The sequence below is a fragment of the Rana temporaria genome, chromosome 8 (genome assembly GCF_905171775.1).
Source record: "Rana temporaria chromosome 8, aRanTem1.1, whole genome shotgun sequence".
NCBI classification, from domain to species: domain Eukaryota; kingdom Metazoa; phylum Chordata; class Amphibia; order Anura; family Ranidae; genus Rana; species Rana temporaria.
The window spans coordinates 15,847,058-15,868,200 of NC_053496.1; the positions used below are offsets into that span (position 1 = coordinate 15,847,058).

At 44.9% G+C, this 21,143-nt stretch overlaps 1 protein-coding gene across 1 annotated transcript in view; it reads left to right on the forward strand.

Moving 5' to 3' along the window:
- LOC120946700 (disintegrin and metalloproteinase domain-containing protein 9-like) overlaps positions 1-21,143 on the forward strand; it is a 133,546-nt gene that overhangs the window by 75,069 nt on the left and 37,334 nt on the right. The window contains exons 7-12 of the mRNA XM_040361330.1: positions 621-686; positions 5,001-5,072; positions 7,500-7,669; positions 9,885-9,972; positions 11,805-11,923; positions 20,714-20,885. Coding sequence (XP_040217264.1) covers positions 621-686; positions 5,001-5,072; positions 7,500-7,669; positions 9,885-9,972; positions 11,805-11,923; positions 20,714-20,885 — 687 coding nt within the window. The remainder of the gene's footprint in view (positions 1-620; positions 687-5,000; positions 5,073-7,499; positions 7,670-9,884; positions 9,973-11,804; positions 11,924-20,713; positions 20,886-21,143) is intronic.

Consider the following 21,143-nt stretch of genomic DNA (forward strand, 5'->3'; position numbering starts at 1 on the left):
AATAATTGTACCCCATCATAGGTGTCTGTAGGAATAATTGTACCCCATCATTGGTATCAGTAGGAAGAATTGTACCCCATCATAAGTGTCTGTAAGAAGAATTGTACCCCATCATTGGTATTAGTAGGAATAATTGTACCCCATCATAGGTGTCTGTAGGAATAATTGTACCCCATCATTGGTATCAGTAGGAAGAATTGTACCCCATCATTGGTATCAGTAGGAATAATTGTACTCCATTATAGGTGTCTGTAGGAAGAATTGTACCCCATCATTGGTATCAGTAGGACGAATTGTACCCCATCATAGGTGTCTGTAAGAAGAATTGTACCCCATCATTGGTATCAGTAGGAAGAATTGTACCCCATAATCGGTGTCTGTAGGAATAATTGTACCCCATCATTGGTATCAGTAGGAAGAATTGTACCCCATCATAGGTGTCTGTAGGAATAACTGTACCCCGTTATTGGTGTCTGTAGGAAGAATTATACCCCATCATTGGTGTCTGTAGGAAGAACGGGTAAATGTGCATGTAGCCTGAATAACATGTATGTGGTGTGACAATGCAATTCTGTATATTGATAGTCATTCAGTGTATTTGTGTTTTTTGTTTTTTACAGAAGAAAAGAGGCATCCTTCTTACTACCAGTTACGTGGAGCTTGGAGTAGTCGTAGACAATCTGCGTGTAAGACATTTAATTCATCACAATAAATATTAATAAGCATTTAATACTGACCTAATCAGGCCCAGGGGTCTATTTATAGAAGATTTGCTGCACTAAGGGATCATGTACACTGAAGCTCAACAAAAAAAAGCTACTTTTACAGCCATTTATTTTTGATTTCAGCTTATGTGCTCTTGTGCACATTTTTATTGAGCTTCTTCAAGCTCCTTGAGCTCCTTTAAGGTTCTTTAAACATTTTTCAGCATAAGCGTTTTTGTTTTTCACAAACCTTCCTAGATACAGTGGGGTAGATTCAGCAAGCAATTACGCCTGCGTATCCATAGATACGCAGCGTAATTGCTAAGTAGCGCCGGCGTATCAACTTTCTGTATTCAGAAAGCTCGATACGCCGACTGTAACCTAAGATACAACTGGCATAAGTCTCTTATGCCGTCGTATCTTAGGGTGCATTCTGACGCTGGCCGCTAGGTGGCGCACCCGTAGTTGTCAGCGTAGAGTATGCAAATTGCATACTAACGCCGATTCACAAACGTACGCACGGCCGGCGCTCGTTTTTTACGTTGTTTGCGTACGTCGTTTTCGCCGTAAGGCTGCTCCTGCTATTAGGAGGCGCAGCAAATGGTAAGTATGGACGTCGTTCCCGCGTCACGATTTTCAAAATTTGCGTCGTTTGCGTAATTCGTTCGTGAATGGCGCTGGACGCCATTTACGTTCACGTCGAAGCCTTGCGACGTCATTTACCGCAATGCGCGTCGGGAAATTTTCCCGACGGAGCATGCGCAGTACGTTCGGCGCGTGAACGCGCCTAATTTAAATGATCCATGCCCCCTACGGGATAATTTAAATTATGCACGCTTACGCCGGCCCCTTTTACGAAACGCCGCCGCAAATTACGGAGCAAATGCTTCGTGAATGAAGCGTAGCTCCAGTAATTTACAGAGGCGTAGCGTAAAAACGGTACGCTGCGCCGCCGTACCAGTGCGCGCCCCTACCTGAATCTGGGCCACTGTTTCCCCAAAAATAAGACCTACCCTGAAAATAAGACCTACTGTGATTTTTCTAGGCGGGTTGCAATATAAACCCTAGTTTAAAGTGGTTGTAAAATCCTGTAATCCACTCTGTTACAGTATTATATAATGTACAATGGGGTCAATTCACAAAGAGAAACGTTATTGGTTTCCTTCAGTTGTTAAATTACCACCCCTTATTTAACACTAGCAAACATGGTATTCACGAAAGCTATAATCGTTATTCAACATAGTCGTTATGGTTTTCAACTGACTCGTTATCCAATCGTTATGCTAACTACTCAAGAGTTATTTTAACGTCCCAAATCGTAATAATAACGTCTAAGATCATTAAATAATGCTGGAGAGATGCATTCTGGGAGCAGAAGGGGAGGAGAACAGCTGCATGTGGAAAAGAGCAGATGCAGAGAGAGAGAGAGACACAAGCAAGACACACGTGGAGATTGAGCATGTGATGTGCATAACTTCTCTGTGTGCGTTTTTCTAAAGCCATGTGTATTTCCTCATACAGAGAATAAATCATGGGAGATGATAATCGGAATTTAGCCATCACCTGGGTTTCAGAAAAGACATCCAAAATAGTACGTGAACGGAATACACGTTTATAAATCTGAACAACATTCTAATGTGTTCTTCTTCGCCTCTGGATAATTTTAAGTTTAAATAGAGCATGGTTCCATCTTGCCCAAAACTACTAAAAACTTCACTACACTACAAAAATCGCCAAAAGCTTCCTCTAACAACGAAATATCGCCTGGGAAATGTCATAACGACACCCTGAGGGAGGTGATATGTAACGATTGCTTAACGATCGATAACAGTCCAAAAAATCTTTGTGAATTGCACTTCTGTACATATTTAACGATTTGACTTGTTAAAACAACGATCGAATCGTTAAATAACGATCCACACCTTAAAATATCGGTTCCGTGTAGTGAAACGTTATTTGATGATTTTTCAAAGCGTTAAATCGTTTAGTGAATTGAACTAGCTTCAATAACGTGCAAAATTGTTAAAATAACGACCGGAATCTGGAAATAAAGCTTTGTGAATTGACCCCAATGTGTGTGATTCGGTAATATAATCAGGGCCGATCCCCCCTATAGGCTTACTATGCAAGCCGCTTAGGGCCCCGCAAAGCTGGGGAGGGCCCCCCAAATTACTAGAGGCCTCGCCTGGTGAGAAGTCATTTTCAGCCCCTTACCCTGCTTCTCAACTTGCTGGCTGCATGGGAGAAGAGGTAAGAAGTCAGCACCCCCCGCTTCTCACTTTAATGTAAGATGTCATTTCCGACAGCAGAACACCCCCGTCGGCAGTGACATGTCATTTTCGGCAGCCCCCCCCCCCGCTTCTCAACTTTAATGTGACATGTCATTTTGCTTAGGGCCCCAGGGAGGTCAGGATCGGCACTGAATATAATTGTGCCAAATACCTTCGGTACAGCGCCGCTCGGCGCTCAGCTGACCTCCCGCTGCTCTCGGCCCCCCTCTGCAGTGCTTGGAGCGGAGAAGAGAGCTCCGCCGGGTCACGGAAGCGGCAAGCGGCGCTATAACAAAGATATTTGACGCAATTATATTACAGAAACTCACATATTGTACATTATATAATACTGTAATAGAGTGGATTATAGGATTTTACAAGTATTTTAACTCAGTTCACACTGGGGATTCCTGTTAGGCAGGGAGAGAGAGGAGGAGAGAAGACAGCACATTACATGGTAAGACCTACCCCGAAAATAAGCCCTACTGTGTCTTTTGTTGCCAGCAATTGATCAGCATTTTTTTTTCGTTACTGCGACATTATGACGGACACTTCGGACACTTTTGACACATTTTTGGGACCATTGCCATTTTTATAGCGATCAGTGCTATAAAAATGCATTGGATTACTATAAAAAGTGAAGGGGTTAACACTAGGGGGCAGGGAAGGGGTTAAATATGTTCCCTGGGTGTGTTCTAACTGTTCATACATTGTATGAACAGAAGATCAGCATTTCTCTCCCTGACAGGACCGGGAGCTGTGTGTTTACACACACAGCTCCCGGTCCCCGCTCTGTAACGAGCGATCGCGTGTGCCCGGAGGCGATGACGCCCGCCGGGCACGCGCACGGGAGTCGGGGGCGAGCAGAGGGTGCTTTTAGAGTCGACGTTATACTACGGCTCTCGCGCAGGGGAGCCGACCTGCAGCCGTAGAACTGCGGCGGCTGGTCGGCAAGCAGTTAAAGGGAGGCAATACAGTTACAATAGAATTTAATACAAGCGCGATTGGGAGGGGTGCCCATTAAAGATTACAATCTAAAAGCTTTATTCTAATGAAGAAACTGCTGTTTAAAGCCTAGTACACATGGGCCGATCAATAGAAACCAGCAGACATTTGGCCTATGTGTATGGCAGGCGGTCTGACAGGAGCCGGCCGGCTTCTGTCAAAGGGTCATGACCAAAAAAGGTCTTCCAACCGGCTCCTGGTCTGTGCTCTCGGCCAATGGCTGAGATCTCTGACCGGAGTGTTCTGGTGGGGGGGGGGGGGGTATCCCTGACCGAATCCGCGCCGTTGCAACTTTAAGCGTATGCTCAAACTGAGATACGCTTAAATGTTGCTAAGATACGGCCGCCGTAAGTCTCCTACGCCGTCGTATCTTAACTGCATATTTACGCTGGCCGCTAGGGGCGTGTACGCTGTTTTACGCCTAGAATATGTAAATCAGCTAGATACGCCTATTCACGAACGTACGCACAGCCGTCGCAGTAAAGATACGCTGTTTACGTAAGGGGTTTTCAGGCGTAAAGATAAACCACCAAAAAGATTGCGCAGCCAATGTTAAGTATGGACGTTGGAACCGCGTAACATTTTTCAAATTTTACGTCGTTTGCGTAACTCGTCCGTGAATGGGGCTGGCCTTAATTTACGTTCACGTCGAAAGCATTGACGATTTGCCGACGTCATTTGGAGCATGCGCACTGGGATACGTCCACGGACGGCGCATGCACCGTTCGATCGAAACTTCATTTACGTGGGGTCACACTTAATAAACATAAAACACACCCACAGCTTCAACATTTGAATTAGGCGGGCTTACGCCGGCCCTAATACGCTACGCCGCCGTAACTTCGGCGGCAAAATCTTTGAGAATACCATACTCGCCTCTCAAAGTTACAGCGGCGTAGCGTATAGGAGATTCGATACGCCCGCCTAAAGGTATGTGAATCTAGCCCTATAAGTGTTCCAGAAAAGTTATGTTTTGGAAGTATAATTTTGGTAATTTTTTGTAACATGTTATCTCTTCTAGTACTTATATGAGAAGTCTAATAGTACCGCCGTAGAAGTGAACACCATAGAACTGATCAACATTGTGGATGGGGTAAGAGTAAATACGGTGAGGTGGTATTGTAAAGAGTGCAGAGGAAGTCAAACCTCAGATGTGAAGAATGACCAACAAGAAACCAAAGTAGAATTAATGTATGAAATTCTTATTCTGTAACAATGTACAGTGGAACCTTGGAGAATTCCAGGAGAATGCTCGTAATCCAAAGTATTCACATATCAAAGCGAGTTTGCCCATAGAAGTCAATGGAAACTAAAATAATTAATTCCGCATTGACTTCAATGGGATGCAATACCGCATGCGGCCAGAGGTGGGGGGCGCTGGAGAGCCTCGGAAACGGCCGAAAAGGCCCGAGGACACTTCGGCTGACCTCGGCAAACCACTGAAATACTTCCTACCCAAGATTTGCACTTGTGCTGTCCTCTGGCCTTTCCGTGTATTTCCGAATGGCGCCAATCTGCTGCATTCTGTCACGTTCGGCTCTGCTCGGCTCCGGCGCCCCCCCCCACCTCAGGCCAAAAGCGATACTGGCCTGAATTGTGCTCATTTTGCAAGACAACACTCTCAAACCGAGTCAAGACTTCTTAAAATACAGCGCTCGTATTTAAAAAACGCTTGTTAACCGCGTTGCTCGCAATCCGAGGTTCCACTGTATAGGAATTTTTTAAGATGCTTCCTTCATACAGAACCAAAGAGGTCCCCTTAGTGTGATGCCAAAATTCAACTTCCCAGTCAATGTCCCAAAAGATGGCTGCCATTGTGTCACCTCCTGCATACCGCCATGTCCCATGTATACACCAAGGAAGCAAAGCCTTCCAAAGTCAATATTTCGGTTACTTAATTTGGGTGTGGTAATATTGCGCTTGGGAATGATCACTTCAGAGGAAATTTAAAGTTATGCTAAAGAAATACAGTGAAACCTTGGATTGCGAGTAATGCGGCTAACAATACTGGACCCACGTATATATCGGCGCTAGGCGGTCCTTAAGGGGGTTATCCACAAAAGGGATACGCCGGCGTATCTACTCATACGCCGTCGTATCCCTGTTTCTATCTATGGAACTGATCCACAGAATCAGTTTCTCATAGATAGGCAGAAGATCCGACATGTGTAATTGAATTACACTGTCGGATCTTAAGGATGCAATTCTAGGCCGGCCGCTAGGTGGCGAGGCCATTGTGGCCGGCCTAGAATATGCAAATGAACACTTACGGCGATCCACGAACGTTCCGACGGCCCGTCGTGCTAAATCTACGTCGTTTACGTCGAGTTACGCCATGTAAAAATAGGGCTAAGTCCTATTTGACTAAGCCCTATTAAGTATGGCCGTCGTTCCCACGTAGAAATTTTAAACTCTACGTCGTTTGCGTAAGACGTCCGTGAATGGCGCTGGACGCCATTTACGTTAACGTCTAAGCAAATGACGTCGGAGCGACGTCTGTTAGCGCAATGCACGTCAGGTAAGTTACCCGACGGAGCATGCGCAGTACGTCCGGCGCGGGAGTGCGCCTAATTTAAATGGGACTCGCCCCATTAGATTCGGCACGCCTTGCGCCGGACACATTTAAGTTACACCGCCGCAAATTTCAAGGTAAGTGCTTTGTGGATCGGGCACTTAGGTAGAAATTTTGCGGCGGTGTAACTTAAATCGGAAGATTTAAGTTACGCAGGATATTTGTGGATCTGGCCCTAAGTGCTTAAATTATAGGTATTGAAACTTCCTTTCAAATTTGGCTGTTAGTGAACGTAATGAAATAACGAACGCCGTATCTAAACAAATGGAGCGTACCGATCTAATAAGAATAAATAACAATAATAATAAAAACTTTTTATTATCATTATTATTTATTATTAGTTTGCTCCGTGCCATTTGTTTAGATGCGGCATTCGTTATTTCGGATAATTTGTAACTTCAGATAAATTTGTGTTTGTTACTTTCACTAACATCCAAATTTGAAAGGAAATTCCAATACTGAAAATGTAATAGTTAGTTATTATTCGTTAGTAATTATTTCTTATTTTCGGATTTTCGTTCTTTTGAATATTACAAATTTTTTCTTCTCATTTTCTAATTTTCTAACTTTCTGATTTTCTAACTCTTAAATTTCCGAAAATCCAAAGATTCCGAAATTCTAAAATTAGAAAATCCGTGATTTGGAAATTCTAAAATCCGAAAAAAATCGGAATTAAAAAATGGGAAAATCTGAAAATTCATCATTGTGAAATTTGAAAATTCGAAAATCTGAAAATTCCTTTTTTTAATTTATTTTTTTATTTACGAATTTACGAATTTCGAATTTACGAAAAAATGAAACGAAAATGAAAACAAATACATTTATCCGCAGTGCACTTGTCTAATGTAAACCTTTTTTCATGACCAGAGTGTGGTCTTTACAAACATTTTGGTTCTTCTGATACAGACATGACCATGTTCAGATTCTTTGTTTTCTGCTGTTCCATAGATGTTTCGACCGCTGAACATTCGAGTGGCTATAACTAACTTGGTGATATGGTCCACACAAAACCCCTTCGATGTTAACAGCGGGTCTGCCGGTGATGTCCTGGGGAGATTTGTTCAGTGGAGACAAACCACCACGGATCTCAAGAAATGTGACATCTACCACCTTCTCATGTGAGTGATCTTGCTAAGCCACCCGTATAACCAGTCAGAATTAGACATGTGCATGACGAAAAAATTTGTTTTGTTTCGATTCCTAAATCTAGTTATTTCTATTAGTTACATTCAGTGGATTCGTTCAATTTATATTCGGAATTTCGAATTCGTATTCGGAATTTTCCATTTTTTTTTCCCGTGAAGATCAAATCGATAAATTTTCAAATCGGTCGAAATCGAAAAGTTTAAATTGGTTTAGATTCGAATGCAGCAAAGTAAACAAACACAATAAATATCTTCATCAAATGATTACAACTGTTTAAATTGCCTTTGGCTTAACCACTTGCCGACCAGCTCACGCAGATATATGTCGGCAAAATGGTACGGCTGTGTATATATACGTTGCCCTTTAAGACGCGGCATTGTGGGCGCGCGCATGCCGCAAGCTCCGTGAGTGCGGGTCCCGCTGACTCGATGTCCACAGGGATACCCTTGATCGTCTCACGGAGATTAAAGTGGAGGTTCACCCGGAAATATTAATTTTTAACATTAGACTGAGTCTCATTTTGTCAAGGGGAATCGGGTATTTTTTTTTAAATCGAAGCCGTACTTACCGTTGTAGAGAGCGATCTTCTCCGCCGCTTCCGGGTATGGGCTGCGGGACTGGGCGTTCCTATTTGATTGACAGTCTTCCGACAGGCTTCCGACGGTCGCATGTATCGCGTCACGATTTTCCGAAAGTAGCCGAACGTCGGTGCGCAGGCGCCGTATAGAGCTGCACCGACGTTCGGCTTCTTTCGGCTACTTGTGACGCGATGTATGCGACCGTCGGAAGCCTGTCGGAAGACTGTCAATCAAATAGGAACGCCCAGTCCCGAAGACCATACCCGGAAGCGGCGGAGAAGATCGCTCTCTAAAACGGTAAGTACTGCTTCGATTTTAAAAAAACTACCCGATTCCCCTAGACAAAATGAGCCTCAATCTAATGTTAAAAAAAAAATTTCGGTTGAACTCCCGCTTTAAGAATAGGGAAATGCCCGTAAACAAGCATTTCCCCATTCTTCCTAGTGACAGAACACTGATCACAGCTCCCTGTAATCGGGAGAGGTGATCAGTGTTGTGTCACACACAGCCCATCCCCTCTACAGTTAGAATCACTATCTATGGCACACTTAACCCCTTCAGTGCCCCCTACCGGTTAACCCCTTCACTGCCAGTGAAATTTTCACAGTAATCAGTGCATTTTTATAGCACTGGTCGCTGTAAAATGACAATGGTCCCAAAATGGCATCAATGTCAATGGCTGCGCTGCTATCAATCTATCCAATCAGGATATGAGACACCAGCCAGAGCACTTTTGCGATTTGGCACTGCATCGCTTTAACTGACAATTGCGCGGTCGTGCGACGTGGCTCCCAAACAAAATTGACGTCCTTTTTACCCCATAAATAGAGCTTTCATTTGGTGGTATTTGATCATCTCTGTGGTTTTTATTTTTTGCGCTATAAACAAAAATAAAGTGTCAATTTTGAAAAAAAATAACAATATTTTTTACTTTTTGTTATAATAAATATCCCCAACAAATCCATAAAAAAAAAAACGTTTTTTTTCCTCAGTTTAGGCCGATACGTATTCTTCTACCTATTTTTGGTAAAAAAAATTGCAATAAGCGTATATTGATTGGTTTGCGCAAAAGTTATAGCGTCTACAAAATAGGGAATAGTTTTATGGCATTTTTATTAATATTTTTTTTTTTTTATTAGTAATGGTGGCGATAATCGATTTTTATCGTGACTGCGACATTATGGCGGACACATCGGAAACTGGCATCAAAAGTTTCCGATGTGTCCGCCATAATGTCGCAGTCACGCTAAAAATCGATGATCGCCGCCATTACTAGTACAAAAAAAATTTTTTTTAGATGGTGTTACACATAAAAGGCTGGCTGTAACATATGCGTAGTAATGAATTGGAAGAAATCTAGGAAAGAGGAAGGAATAGATCTCCAAGAGGGAGATCGGTGGAAAAGTCAAGGAAGGAGTAAGAAAGGAGAAAGAAAGGGGGGGAGGGGAGAGATAGGTATCTCAGGTGGCCTTATTCAAAACTTTAAAAAAGTTAGGCTTTTCTAAAAATGACCCAGAGTCAAATTGCTGTCATGGTATGAATAATCTTGTTTGAATTGGGCTAGTTTGAAAAAATGACATATAATGAAATTATTCCTTAATTGTTACAGAGGGCGTGGTGTTTTCCCTGGAGGCGTGATCGGCATGGCATTTGTTAGCACTGTTTGCTCGCCTAATCTTGGCAGCGCAATCAGTACGGTAAGTACATTTTAATTAACCATCATGGCAGTTTTTGTGGAAACTAGGGCAACAACAAAGAGACGTGATTCCTCAATTTCTTAAAATTTGGGGATCCATGGATCATCCACCTTCTGTTTACAAATGTTGATTGCTTCCTATTGAGCTTATAACCACTGAAAAGCTTGACCTGAGATTTGTTCTGATGACTCTTGTCCTACACTCCGTACCAGGCCCGTCGGAACACGACAGGCAAAACAAAAAAACGGTTTGGGGCCCCGAGCCGGCCAGGGGCCCCGAGCTGGCCAGGGGCCCCAGCAGGGCGGGCCCTTGCCGCACCGCTGCTTCCTCCTGCAGTCCGGTCGGCCGGGTACCATAACCATGACAGGAAGTGCACACACTGAGTGTTTACTTCCTTTCAGTCCGGCCCGGGAACAGCAAACTGAATCTCCTGCCGCGCGGACGCCAACATATGCCGGCGTGTGGAATTCAGTCTTGTGAGGCTCTGCGGAGGATAGAGGTAGAGTGTCTTGTGCAGGGGTATAGCGGTATCCTGGATGGTGAAGAGGGGAGTGCTGCCCATACACGTGTATGCAGGTGGTGGGGAGAGGAGTGCTGCTCATACACGTGTATGCAGGCTAGAGATTGTAAGATATCCCCCCCCGCTTCTCAACTTGAAAATGGCACATTTTTTTTTCTATGCTTGGGGCCCCCAAATTCCTTCAAACGGCCCTGCCTTGTACCCCTCCCTTCCTTTTCTTTTTTTCCTTTCCCTTTTTCTCTTCTCTATCCCCACATCCCAAATATTTCCTTTCACTATCATGTCCATACTTTATGCATCACCTTAACCACTTCCCGCCCAAGGACGTCATATGACGTCCTGGACTTTCAGTAGGGATATCGGAATGATGGGTGCAGCTACAGGCATCAATCAGCTATCACTATTTTCAGCTGGCGATTCTGTGCACCATAAGAATGATAGTGGCATTTCCGCCGCTTGATCCTTCTTATAGGTGGCAGGGAGGGTAAGTCCCCCCCTCCCGCCATCATCTGGTGCTTCTCCGGGCTCTCCTGTGCCATCGGGGACCTGGAGAAAAGATCGGCCAGCGCCGGATGAGAAGCATTAGAGATGACTGGTGACCAGATGATCATAGTGTTGTACGTCACTGCGTTGAAAAAATTCCAATCAGAAATCCGATTATCTGTAGCAATTCCGACTCGCAAAATTCCGACGCATGCTCGGAAACAATTAGACGCATGCTCGGAAGCATTGAACTTCATTATCTCCGCTCGTCGTTGTGTTGCACGTCACCGCGTTCTTGACGGACAAAAGTTCAGAGAACTTTTGTGTGACCGTGTGTATGCAAGCCAAGCTTGAGCGAAATTCCGTTGGAAAAACCTTCCAAGTTTTTTTCGATGGAAAATTAGTTTCTGTGTACGCGGCATTCGTAATATCAATGGCCACGGCATTTGAACAGCGATGTCTTGTTATTTTACTGTTCGGGTGGGTGGCCAGGAGGTGGTAAAACCAAGGTTCAGTTGCCCATTTTTATCACGCCCCGGCTGCCCATCTAAAAGAGGCCTGTTTCATGAGCAGTTGTACCTATTATTCTTAGTGCAAGGTGTTTGTTTTCTATATATGTACTTACAGACATTCCTAGGTCCAAAATGAATATCGAGCAGGATTAAGTTCCGCGCTCCACAACAGTCCCAGTTTCTCATATGGCCCCTTGAGGAAATGACTTGCTCACCTCTGCAATATAAGGACGCAACCACTTTGGGTTCATTTTTCTATCTGTTTGGTAAGCCCTGGTGTATTTTATGAGTCACTCAACAAGACTTTTTGTGTGCAGTTCTCCGGCACTCCTCAGTCACACGCCGCGGTGGTGGCACATGAACTTGGCCACGTCCTTGGAATGGGTCATGATGATTCCACGTGTCCAGGGACCTACATCATGCACAGTGCAGACATGTAAGTTTTGATGGTAATGTATGAGAAGCCATGATACCAAGATACATTTACAACTGTACCTGAGTGCCTTTATAGCTTTGCTGTCCACTGTTTGAATTAGCTCCAGAAAGTGGTTACGCCATGACTACGTTTCTGAAGCCACATTTTTTCCTTTTTTATTTTGCATAGAGAAAGAAAGTGATAAGAAATTCAACATGTCACTGGAGTAGGTGAAGGGAAATCATTCAGTGGGGACACTTACTAGTTAGCCATAGTTAGGGTCAAACTCAATTGGATAAGGATCTCTAAACGTATTCACTGTATGGTCTTAATCCTGATTAATGTATCTTTCAAAGTGGACATCAGTACTCCTGCACCTTTAAAGCTCACTGTAATAAACTTCCTTGCCAAGGGTAAGGAGAAAAAGATCTCTCATAGTGTAGTAGGTCACCTAAATAATGTTTTTTTAAAAATTTTCCCTTTAAAAACAAGTATCTCAATATGGTTAAAGTGGTTGTAAACCCACTATTTGGACTTTTACCTACAGGTAAGCCTACAACAAGGCTTACCTGTAGGTAAGGAGAATATCTCCTAAACCTGCACGGTTTAGGAGATATTACCCCCGCAATGCGGGCGGCGCATGCGCAGGGGGGACTCCACGGCTGAAGGACCGGCATCGCCGGACCCTGCCGATTTTAAATCTCCCGCGCGCACGCGCGGGAGTGACGTCATCGCCGCTCCAGCCAATCACAGCGCTGGAGCGGCGATACCCGGAAGACACGCCGGAGCAAGATGACATCCTGCTCGGCGTGGACCAGGTAAGTGGTACACACCTCGTTCCGAGGTAAGTATTTCATAATAGGCTAGTATGCGATGCATACTAGCCTATTATGCCTTTTGCATTGCAGGTTTGGGGGAAAAAAAAAAAAGTTTATGCGGTTTACAACCGCTTTAAGTGAATATGGAAACCAAACCCGCTATTAACGCTGTGCCAAAATCAATGTATCTAAGATGCTCCACCCTACATGTTTCGTGAGTTCCATCTGACATCATCAGGGGTCCTGTTTTTAAAGGGAATTTGTAAGTGCATTTTAACACGTTTTTAATAAACATTATTTTAGTGACCTACTACACTATGAGAGATCTTTTTATCGTTACCCTTGTGGAGGGTTTGTTACAATGAGCTTTAAAGGTGCAGGAGCACTGATGTCCACTTTGAGAGATACATTCATCGGGATTGAGAACATACAGTGAAGATAGATCCTATGGGCCAGACTCACAAAAGAGATACGACGGCGTATCTCCTGATACACCGTCGTATCTCTGAGAGTATCTAAGCGGCTGATTCATAGAATCAGTTACGCATAGATAGCCCTAAGATCCGACAGGTGTAATTGACTTACACCGTCGGATCTTAGGATGCAATACTTCGGCCGCCGCTGGGTGGAGCTCGCGTCGTTTTCCAGCGTCAGGTATGCAAATTAGCTTTTACGGCGATCCACGAAGGTACGCGCGTTCGTTACGTCGTTGCTAGTCGGTTTTTCCCCGTCGCAAAGTTAGGCCTGGTTTTTCATGGCTAAACTTTAGACGAGCCATGTTAAAGTATGGCCGTCGTTCCCGGGTCGAATTATTAATTATTTTATTTTTTTGCGTAAGACGTTCGGGAATACGAAAGTACGTTACGCACGTCGCAATTCAAAACATTACGACGGGCAACGTCATTTCGCGCAAAGCACGGTGGGAAATTTCAAATGTGCCTAATTTAAATGGTCCCCGCCCCATTTGAATTAGGTGGGCTTGCGCTGGACGTCTTTACGTTACTCCGCCGCAAGTTTACACACAAGTGCTTTGTGAATCAAGCACTTATGAGGAAAACTTGCGGCCGGGTAACTTAGGCCGAGTACTCACGAGCAGACATGTCCGATGAAACCGGTCCGCGGACCGTTTTCATCGGACATGTCTGCCCGGGGACTTCTGTTCGATGGCTGTACACACCATCGAACAGAACTCCGCGCGTAAACAATACGCGGGGCGTGTCTGCGGTGTCGCCGCGTCGATGACGCGGTGTCGCCGCGACAATGACGCGACGACGTGGGCGGGCCTGGCTTTTAAATGCTTCCACGCATGCGTCAAAGTCATTTGATGCATGCGAGGGATGGCGGGCGGCCGGACATGTACGGTAGGTCTGTACAGACGACCGTACATGTCCGGGCGGACAGGTTTCCAGCGGACTGTTTTAAAGCAAGTCCAGGAAACAGTTGTCCGCTGGAAACCTGTCCGACTTGCCCGAAAATGGTCCGCTCGGGCCTACACACGGGCAAACATGTCTGCTGAAACTGGTCCTCGGACCAGTTTCAGCAGACATGTTTGGTCGTGAGTACGGGGCCTAAAAGACGATATGTTACGCCGCTGCAGTTCTCTATGAATCTGGCCCTATATTTATAGATCCTTATTCAAGCGAGTTACATCCTACTTTGAGATACGGGGGTCAAATGTTTTGGGTGAGTGCGGGGGGTTGCTGCTGGTGGTGGAGAAGAAGCACTATCTTTCCTTTGGTGGCACTTTCCTTTCAGTGTGTGGATTTAAAGGCACAGAACACAGGATTTATAGACTTTTGTTTTATTTCAAAGGCATTGGATGCATGATTTATAGAATTTATTTATTGTTCAATTTTTATATAATTTGCACACATATTTACACATTTTTGAGAGATCGGTTTATCGATAAGCCCTAGTGGCTTTAAGACGCGCAGCTCCTAAAGTGGCATTTACACATATATTTATCTGGTATAATTTCACATAGATTTACACATTTTTGGTTATTCCTTGAGAGCGCAGTCCTCTTCAGCCCCATTGGTAACACAATCTAAGCAGGCGGGAGTGGACTGAGAATACTGAGTCACTGGGAACAGTTGTGCACAGAATCAAAGTGGCTGGCTGAAGTAGGAAGCCAGTTGCCTCACACAAAGGGGAAGGCCTGGTGCTGGAACAAAGAATAATCTGATTGGATGCAGTCACTGTTTGTAATCTAAAACAAAATAAGCCGCACGTACCCTGTAAACAAAAATGCAATACAAAATGTAATTTTCTTAAAAACCCCTCACATCCTTTCTTAAGGAAATATGCACTAGATTAAAGTGAATAAATATAATACAAATATACTGTGATATAGTTCATATAAAATGTGTTTAATTAAACTTCTTCTGATATGAAAATCAAACATTCAAAGTGTAAAGTGGAATGATACCAGCTGATTGGAGAAAAGCCAACATAGCACCAATATTTAAAAAAGGGCCAAGATACATCCCTGGGAATTACAGACCAGTTAGCCTAACATCAATACTAGTATGCAAGCTATTGGAGGGGATGATAAGGGACTATATACAAGATTTTAGTAATGAGAACTGTATCATTAGTGATTATCAGGGCCGCTGATAGGGGGGGACCACCAGCCCTACTGTAGGGTGCCCGGACACACAGGGGGGGGCCCGAACAGCAGGGGGAATTAATGTGGTTTGGCAGGGGGGCAGTTACAGAAGGATGTCCTGTGCCCTGATGCCCTCTGCAGCAGCTGAAAGCCAGTTTTCCCCCTCCCCTGGCTTTCAGCTGCTGCAGGGAGAAACACAGACACAGGGCATCATTCCTATAATTGCTTCTCTGACACTGATCACTGATTCCCCTCCCTGTTCTGCCTGCTTCGGACCCCCTCCCCCCCCATGTGCCCCTATGTCACTGTGAATTTAATTATTTTTTTTAAATGTAAAACACAAATAAAAAAGGGCTAATTTACACAGGTTCTCTGTTATGTTTGTGTCCGCTAATAATGATTTCAGTGTATTTTTTTGTGAAAATATGGTCTTGATATATTGGGGGGGCCCTGCCAGGTAGGCTGTACTGGGCCCCGTGATTTCTAGCAGCAGCCCTGGTGGTTATCAACATGGTTTCATTAACAATCGTTCTTGCCAGACCAATCTATTAAAGCGGGGGTTCACCCTAAAAACTATTTTCTAACATTACACTGAGCTCAATGTAATGTTAGAAAATTGTTTTTAGGGTGAACCCCCGCTTTAACCTTCTATGAGGAGGTTAGCTGTCATCTAGATAGAGGAAGGCCCATGGATGTGGTGTATCTGTATTTTGCAAAGGCATTAGATATAGTTCCCCACAAATGTTTACTGTACAAACTAAGGTCTGTCGGTATGGACCATAGGGTGAGTACATGGATTGAAAACTGGCTACAAGGGCGAGTCCAAAGGGTGATGATAAATGGGAAGTACTCGGAATGGGCTGGTGTGGAAAGTGGGGTCCCCCAAGGATCTGTCCTGGCATCGATTCTGTTTAATATATTCATAAATGATCTGGAGGATGGGATAAATAGCTCAATCTTGGTATTTGCGGACGATACCAAGTTAACCACTCAAGAACCCCTTCACGCCGATATACGTCTGCAGAATGGCAGGGCTGGGCACAAGCATGTACCTGTACTTCCTCTTTATGTGCCCAGCCGCGGGGTCGCGAAAGCGCCGCCGGCGGCGGGTTCGCGACCAGGTCCGAAGCTCTGTGACCGCGGGACCCGCGATTAGTCACCGGAGCTGAAGAACGGGGAGAGGTGTGTGTAAACACACCTTCCCCGTTCTTCATTGTGGCAATGTCAGTGATCGTTTGTTCCCTGATATAGGGAAAGACGATCACTGACGTCACACGTCCAACCACGCCCTCCTACAGTTAGAAACACATATGAGGTCACACTTAACCCCTACAGTGCCCCCTAGTGGTTAACTCCTAAACTGCAATTGTGGGGGGCGTGGCCAGGCAGCGGATGTAGCTGGACGCGACTGAAGTGAGCTCCGCCGAAACTCCGACCATTTATCCTGAGGACTAGGATTCTAACACCCCTGCCAGGCCTGGGTGGGTGTCGGAAGGTACCGAGAACACGTACTTACCTTCCCTGGCTCGATTCCCCCACGATGTCCTCCGCCAGGCGCCAACTTGTGAACAAGCCGGCGGACCTTATGTCCCAAAATGGCACCTATGTAGGCCATACGGCCAAGGAGAAGCACAGGGAGGCTGCCGAAAAGCTGTTCTCTAAGCCACTTGAAAAGGACTCGGTGGCGTCCTCCAGTACATCGGAGGTATCGTCCGGAGGAGTGTCTGAGGCGGATAATACAGTGCCCCTGGAAGACACAGTCAACTCTGGCCTAGTCTGGGACGCAGTGAGTACTCCTACCCCAGGGTCTGATAGGCCTTAAAGGGGAGTTCCACCCACAATTTCACTTTTTAAATATAAATACCCCTGTAATACACAAGCTTAATGTATTCTAGTAAAGTTAGTCTGTAAACTAAGGTCCGTTTTGTTAGGTTGTTACAGCATTTAGATAGTTTATAATCTAGAAATAGACTGGGGCCATCTTAAGTGTGGGCATCATGAAGCCAGACTGTATGACTTCCTGGATTTCAGCCTTGCATATCTCGCACATGCTCAGTGCACAAGCAATGTAATAGGTTTCAGTCAGGTTTGCAAGGACTACTGGGAAACATGATGCCTATCCCAGAAACCCTTGCAAATAGCCTAGGCAAATAAGGAGGAGGAAGTAATGAAGGACTACAAAATAAAGGTATTTACAAGCAACAAATTAAATAAAAATTGTCCATTCTGAACACTATGAGATTAGAGCATGCAGCACAGACAAACATAAAAAAATGGGTGGAACTCCACTTTAAGCCTCAGTGAGCCCTAATGTGGAGGGGGAGCCCACTCTGAGAGACATTTTTGCGGCGGTGACCTCCTGTAATATGTCTATTGCAGTCCTTACCACCGAAATAAAGGGGATGAAATCTGAAATTTCATTTCTGAGGCAAGACGCCCAAAAGATGAGGGAAAGGACATGTGCATTGGAGGAAAGGGTGAGCACCATTGAAGATGATATGGGACCCATGCAGAGGGACCTCACGTATAACAATCACCTAATTGATCAGCATTCTTCCCATCTGGAAGATTTAGAAAATAGGATGAGAAGAAATAATGTGAGAGCGATAGGTCTGCCGGAGAAAATGGAGGGGAAAAACACTGTGGAGTTCATAGAGAAGTGGCTGATTGCTACCTTTGGGAAGGAGGTATTCTCTCCTATGTTTTCTGTGGAACGCGCACATAGGGTGCCTGCTAGGCCTCCGCCACCGGGAGCGCCTCCACGTCCATTTTTGTTTAAGCTCCTTCACTATAAGGATAGGGATGCTATCCTACATAATGCTATAATTAAGCCAGCTGCTCTGAAGATTGACAACAATAAAGTGTCCCTGTTCCCAGATTTTTCTGCAGAGTTACAGAAACGGAGAGGAAAGTTTATGGATGTCAAACGTCGCCTGAGAGATCTTGATTTGAAATATGCCACTTTGTATCCTCCCCGCCTATGAGTGGAGGTGTTTGGCTCAGTGCAATTTTTTGATGCTCCGTCATCTGCTGCGCAGTGGTTAGATCGAGAAGAACAATCGATCTGGGAGGCCCGCAACCAGCGACTGGCTCCTCCGTGACTTATACTGTAGTACCCTTATATACCATGTTCGTTCTTTCCGCGTTACCTGTATTAAGGCCTCTATTTTTGCTGTTGAGAAGTTTCCACTGTTGCCCCCAGTAGGGTCTGGCACAGGCCTTGGGTAGCCCCTTGGCAAGTTTATCTGGCCCAGTTGGCCGGTCTATATATGCACTTACTGAATGGGGATTCCACCATGGACTTGAGTTCTGTTCTTTATTTTTTATTGACTTTTTTGTTTTCTCTGGTCCATACCCTACATACCTGCACCTCTGTACGTATGCCACAAGGTTACCCATCAAGACAGTTTGTTCTCCTACCATTTTTTATTGAGATATTTTTGAATACGTTGCTACTTGAACGTTGCTCTGCCTGCTATGTCTTTGGTCTGCCATACATGATTGTTTTTATCCTACTCCTATACTGTTGAATGTAAAATGTCTAAGTTAACTAGATGTCTTTCATGGAATGTACGGGGTCTGAAAAATCCTGTTAAACGTCTGGCCGTGCTGCGCACGATCAAGAGGTTGGGCGCGGACGTGATTTGTTTGCAGGAGACTCACCTCCTCTCAGTGTCCACCCCAAAATTTGCTGTCCGACAGTTTTGTTACTAATACCATGCCACTTATTTGGTGTATTTGAGGGGGGTGAGTGTCCTGATACGACAGGGTACTCAGTTTTCTTTTATAGATGCTAAAATTGATCCTGAAGGTCGATATGTTTTTCTTCTTTGCTCCCTCTATGGGACGAAATGTGTGTGTATTGGCGCGGATGTATGTCCCTCCTCCGTTTTCAGCTAGTATCCTTAGAACATTGGCTGACTTTATGTTGCGCCTTCCGGGTATTCCGGTACTGGTCTTGGGGGTTTAGAATAATTACCTGGACTATGACAAAGACAAGTTTAGACCTGCTGGGGGCGCCGGGACATGGGGGGGTCAGGGTCCTACACCTTTTGCTCGTCTCCTAGGGGAGATGGGCCTCACGGATGTTTGGAGAATGCATAATTCAGATGCCAAAGCATTCTCTTGTCAATCGGCGTCTGTTGGAGGCTTGTCTAGGATAGACCTGGGACTGGGTAATGCTCTTCTGTTGCCCATGGTGGAATTTTCGCAGTACCATCTGAGGCAGACTTCAGACCATTCCCCGCTAACTATAGATTTGAGGCTGGGGGCGAGGACAGGCAATAGTCTCTGGAAGCTTAATCCATTCTGGCTGTCCCTCATACCAGACCTTGACTCGATCCCGATGCTTCTCACTGACTTCTTTAGAGATAACATGGATTCGGCAGACTTAAATACAGTGTGGGACGCGGCTAAAGCTTATATGCGTGGCCAATTTATTAGAGTTATAGCCCGTATTAAGTCTAATACTAAGGAATGGGAGATGCAGGTTCTAGAGGAGGTGCACCGTTCGAAGGCAGATTATGTGACAGACCCCACAAATACGAACAAAAGTAAATGGTTGGCCTCTCAGTCTATGCTTAGAGATTTATCCCTACAGTTAGCGGAAAACAAAAGATTATTTTTACAACAGAAATGCTTTGAAGAGGGTGAAAATACGGGTCATATGCTTGCACTCCTGGCTAAGTCACAACAGCCCCCTTCACATATTGTGGCCATGACAGACACTAAGGGTGTAGTATGTTACTCCACACAGTCCATTATGAACTGTTTTACCAACACTACATATCCCAATATCCCAATTGTTTGCAGGGCCGGTCCTTAAATCATTTGCTGACCTCGGAGATGAGTTCTCTCTTGACATAAGGCAATTCTACAGATACCTGCAGCTGAGGCATGCTATACAGAGTGAGAGCAGACTATCCCCAATTATAGTGATAGTACATCCTTTACTTAATTTCGAGAAAATACGCTAGACTGCTTAACTCCACACATGATGCGTCCACCCTGGTGTGTGGGCGTGCCTATTAGAAAAAAACACTCTGCCGATCGTTTTTTTTATTTATAAAAATTGTGAGTTTAGTGCTACTTTAATTTTTCATTCAAAGTTGGTTGAGCTGGGTGGTAGTGATAGAGCCACCCACGGCTTGAATTTCAGGCAACTGAGCAGAAATCTGCTGAAATTTAAGCTGTGTTTGGGTTGCATAAAAAAGTTTTGGATTGAGATCAAACTATAAAGTCAGCTTTTAAGTGCAATGTTTTCAGTTCATGTTAAAAATAAGAAGAAAGAATGACCAAACTTGGTATACAGTATAAGAGGCAGTATGCAATGTGTCCATTGTCCACCACACTCTGTTATGGCATGAACTGTTTTTTTTTTTTCAGTGGTGCCAACACATTCAGTACCTGCAGTGCAAATGACTTTGAGTCACTAATCCAGAGAGGTGGAGGAACCTGCCTTCGTAATCCTCCTGCCCCCAACCAAGTTCTTAGCATCCCAGTCTGTGGGAACAACCTAGTGGAGAAAGGAGAAGAATGCGACTGTGGGTCACCGCAGGTAAAGTGCAATATCTACATTTCATACTGAACCACATTTCTGGTGAGGATACGTGCATGTGGTTGTCTACAGCCCCACCAGGGCCGATCCTAGGCAGAGTGCGCGGGGTGCTCCACACTCAGGCGCCGCAGAGGTGAGGGCGCCAAAGCTCCAGAGTGCTCCCCTCCCTCCTCCTCATTTGTGTCCAGAGGCAGAGCGCATGTAGCGGGTGCTGTGGTTCCCCATCCCGCTTGCTCCCTCCGTTGGCAACTGACGAGC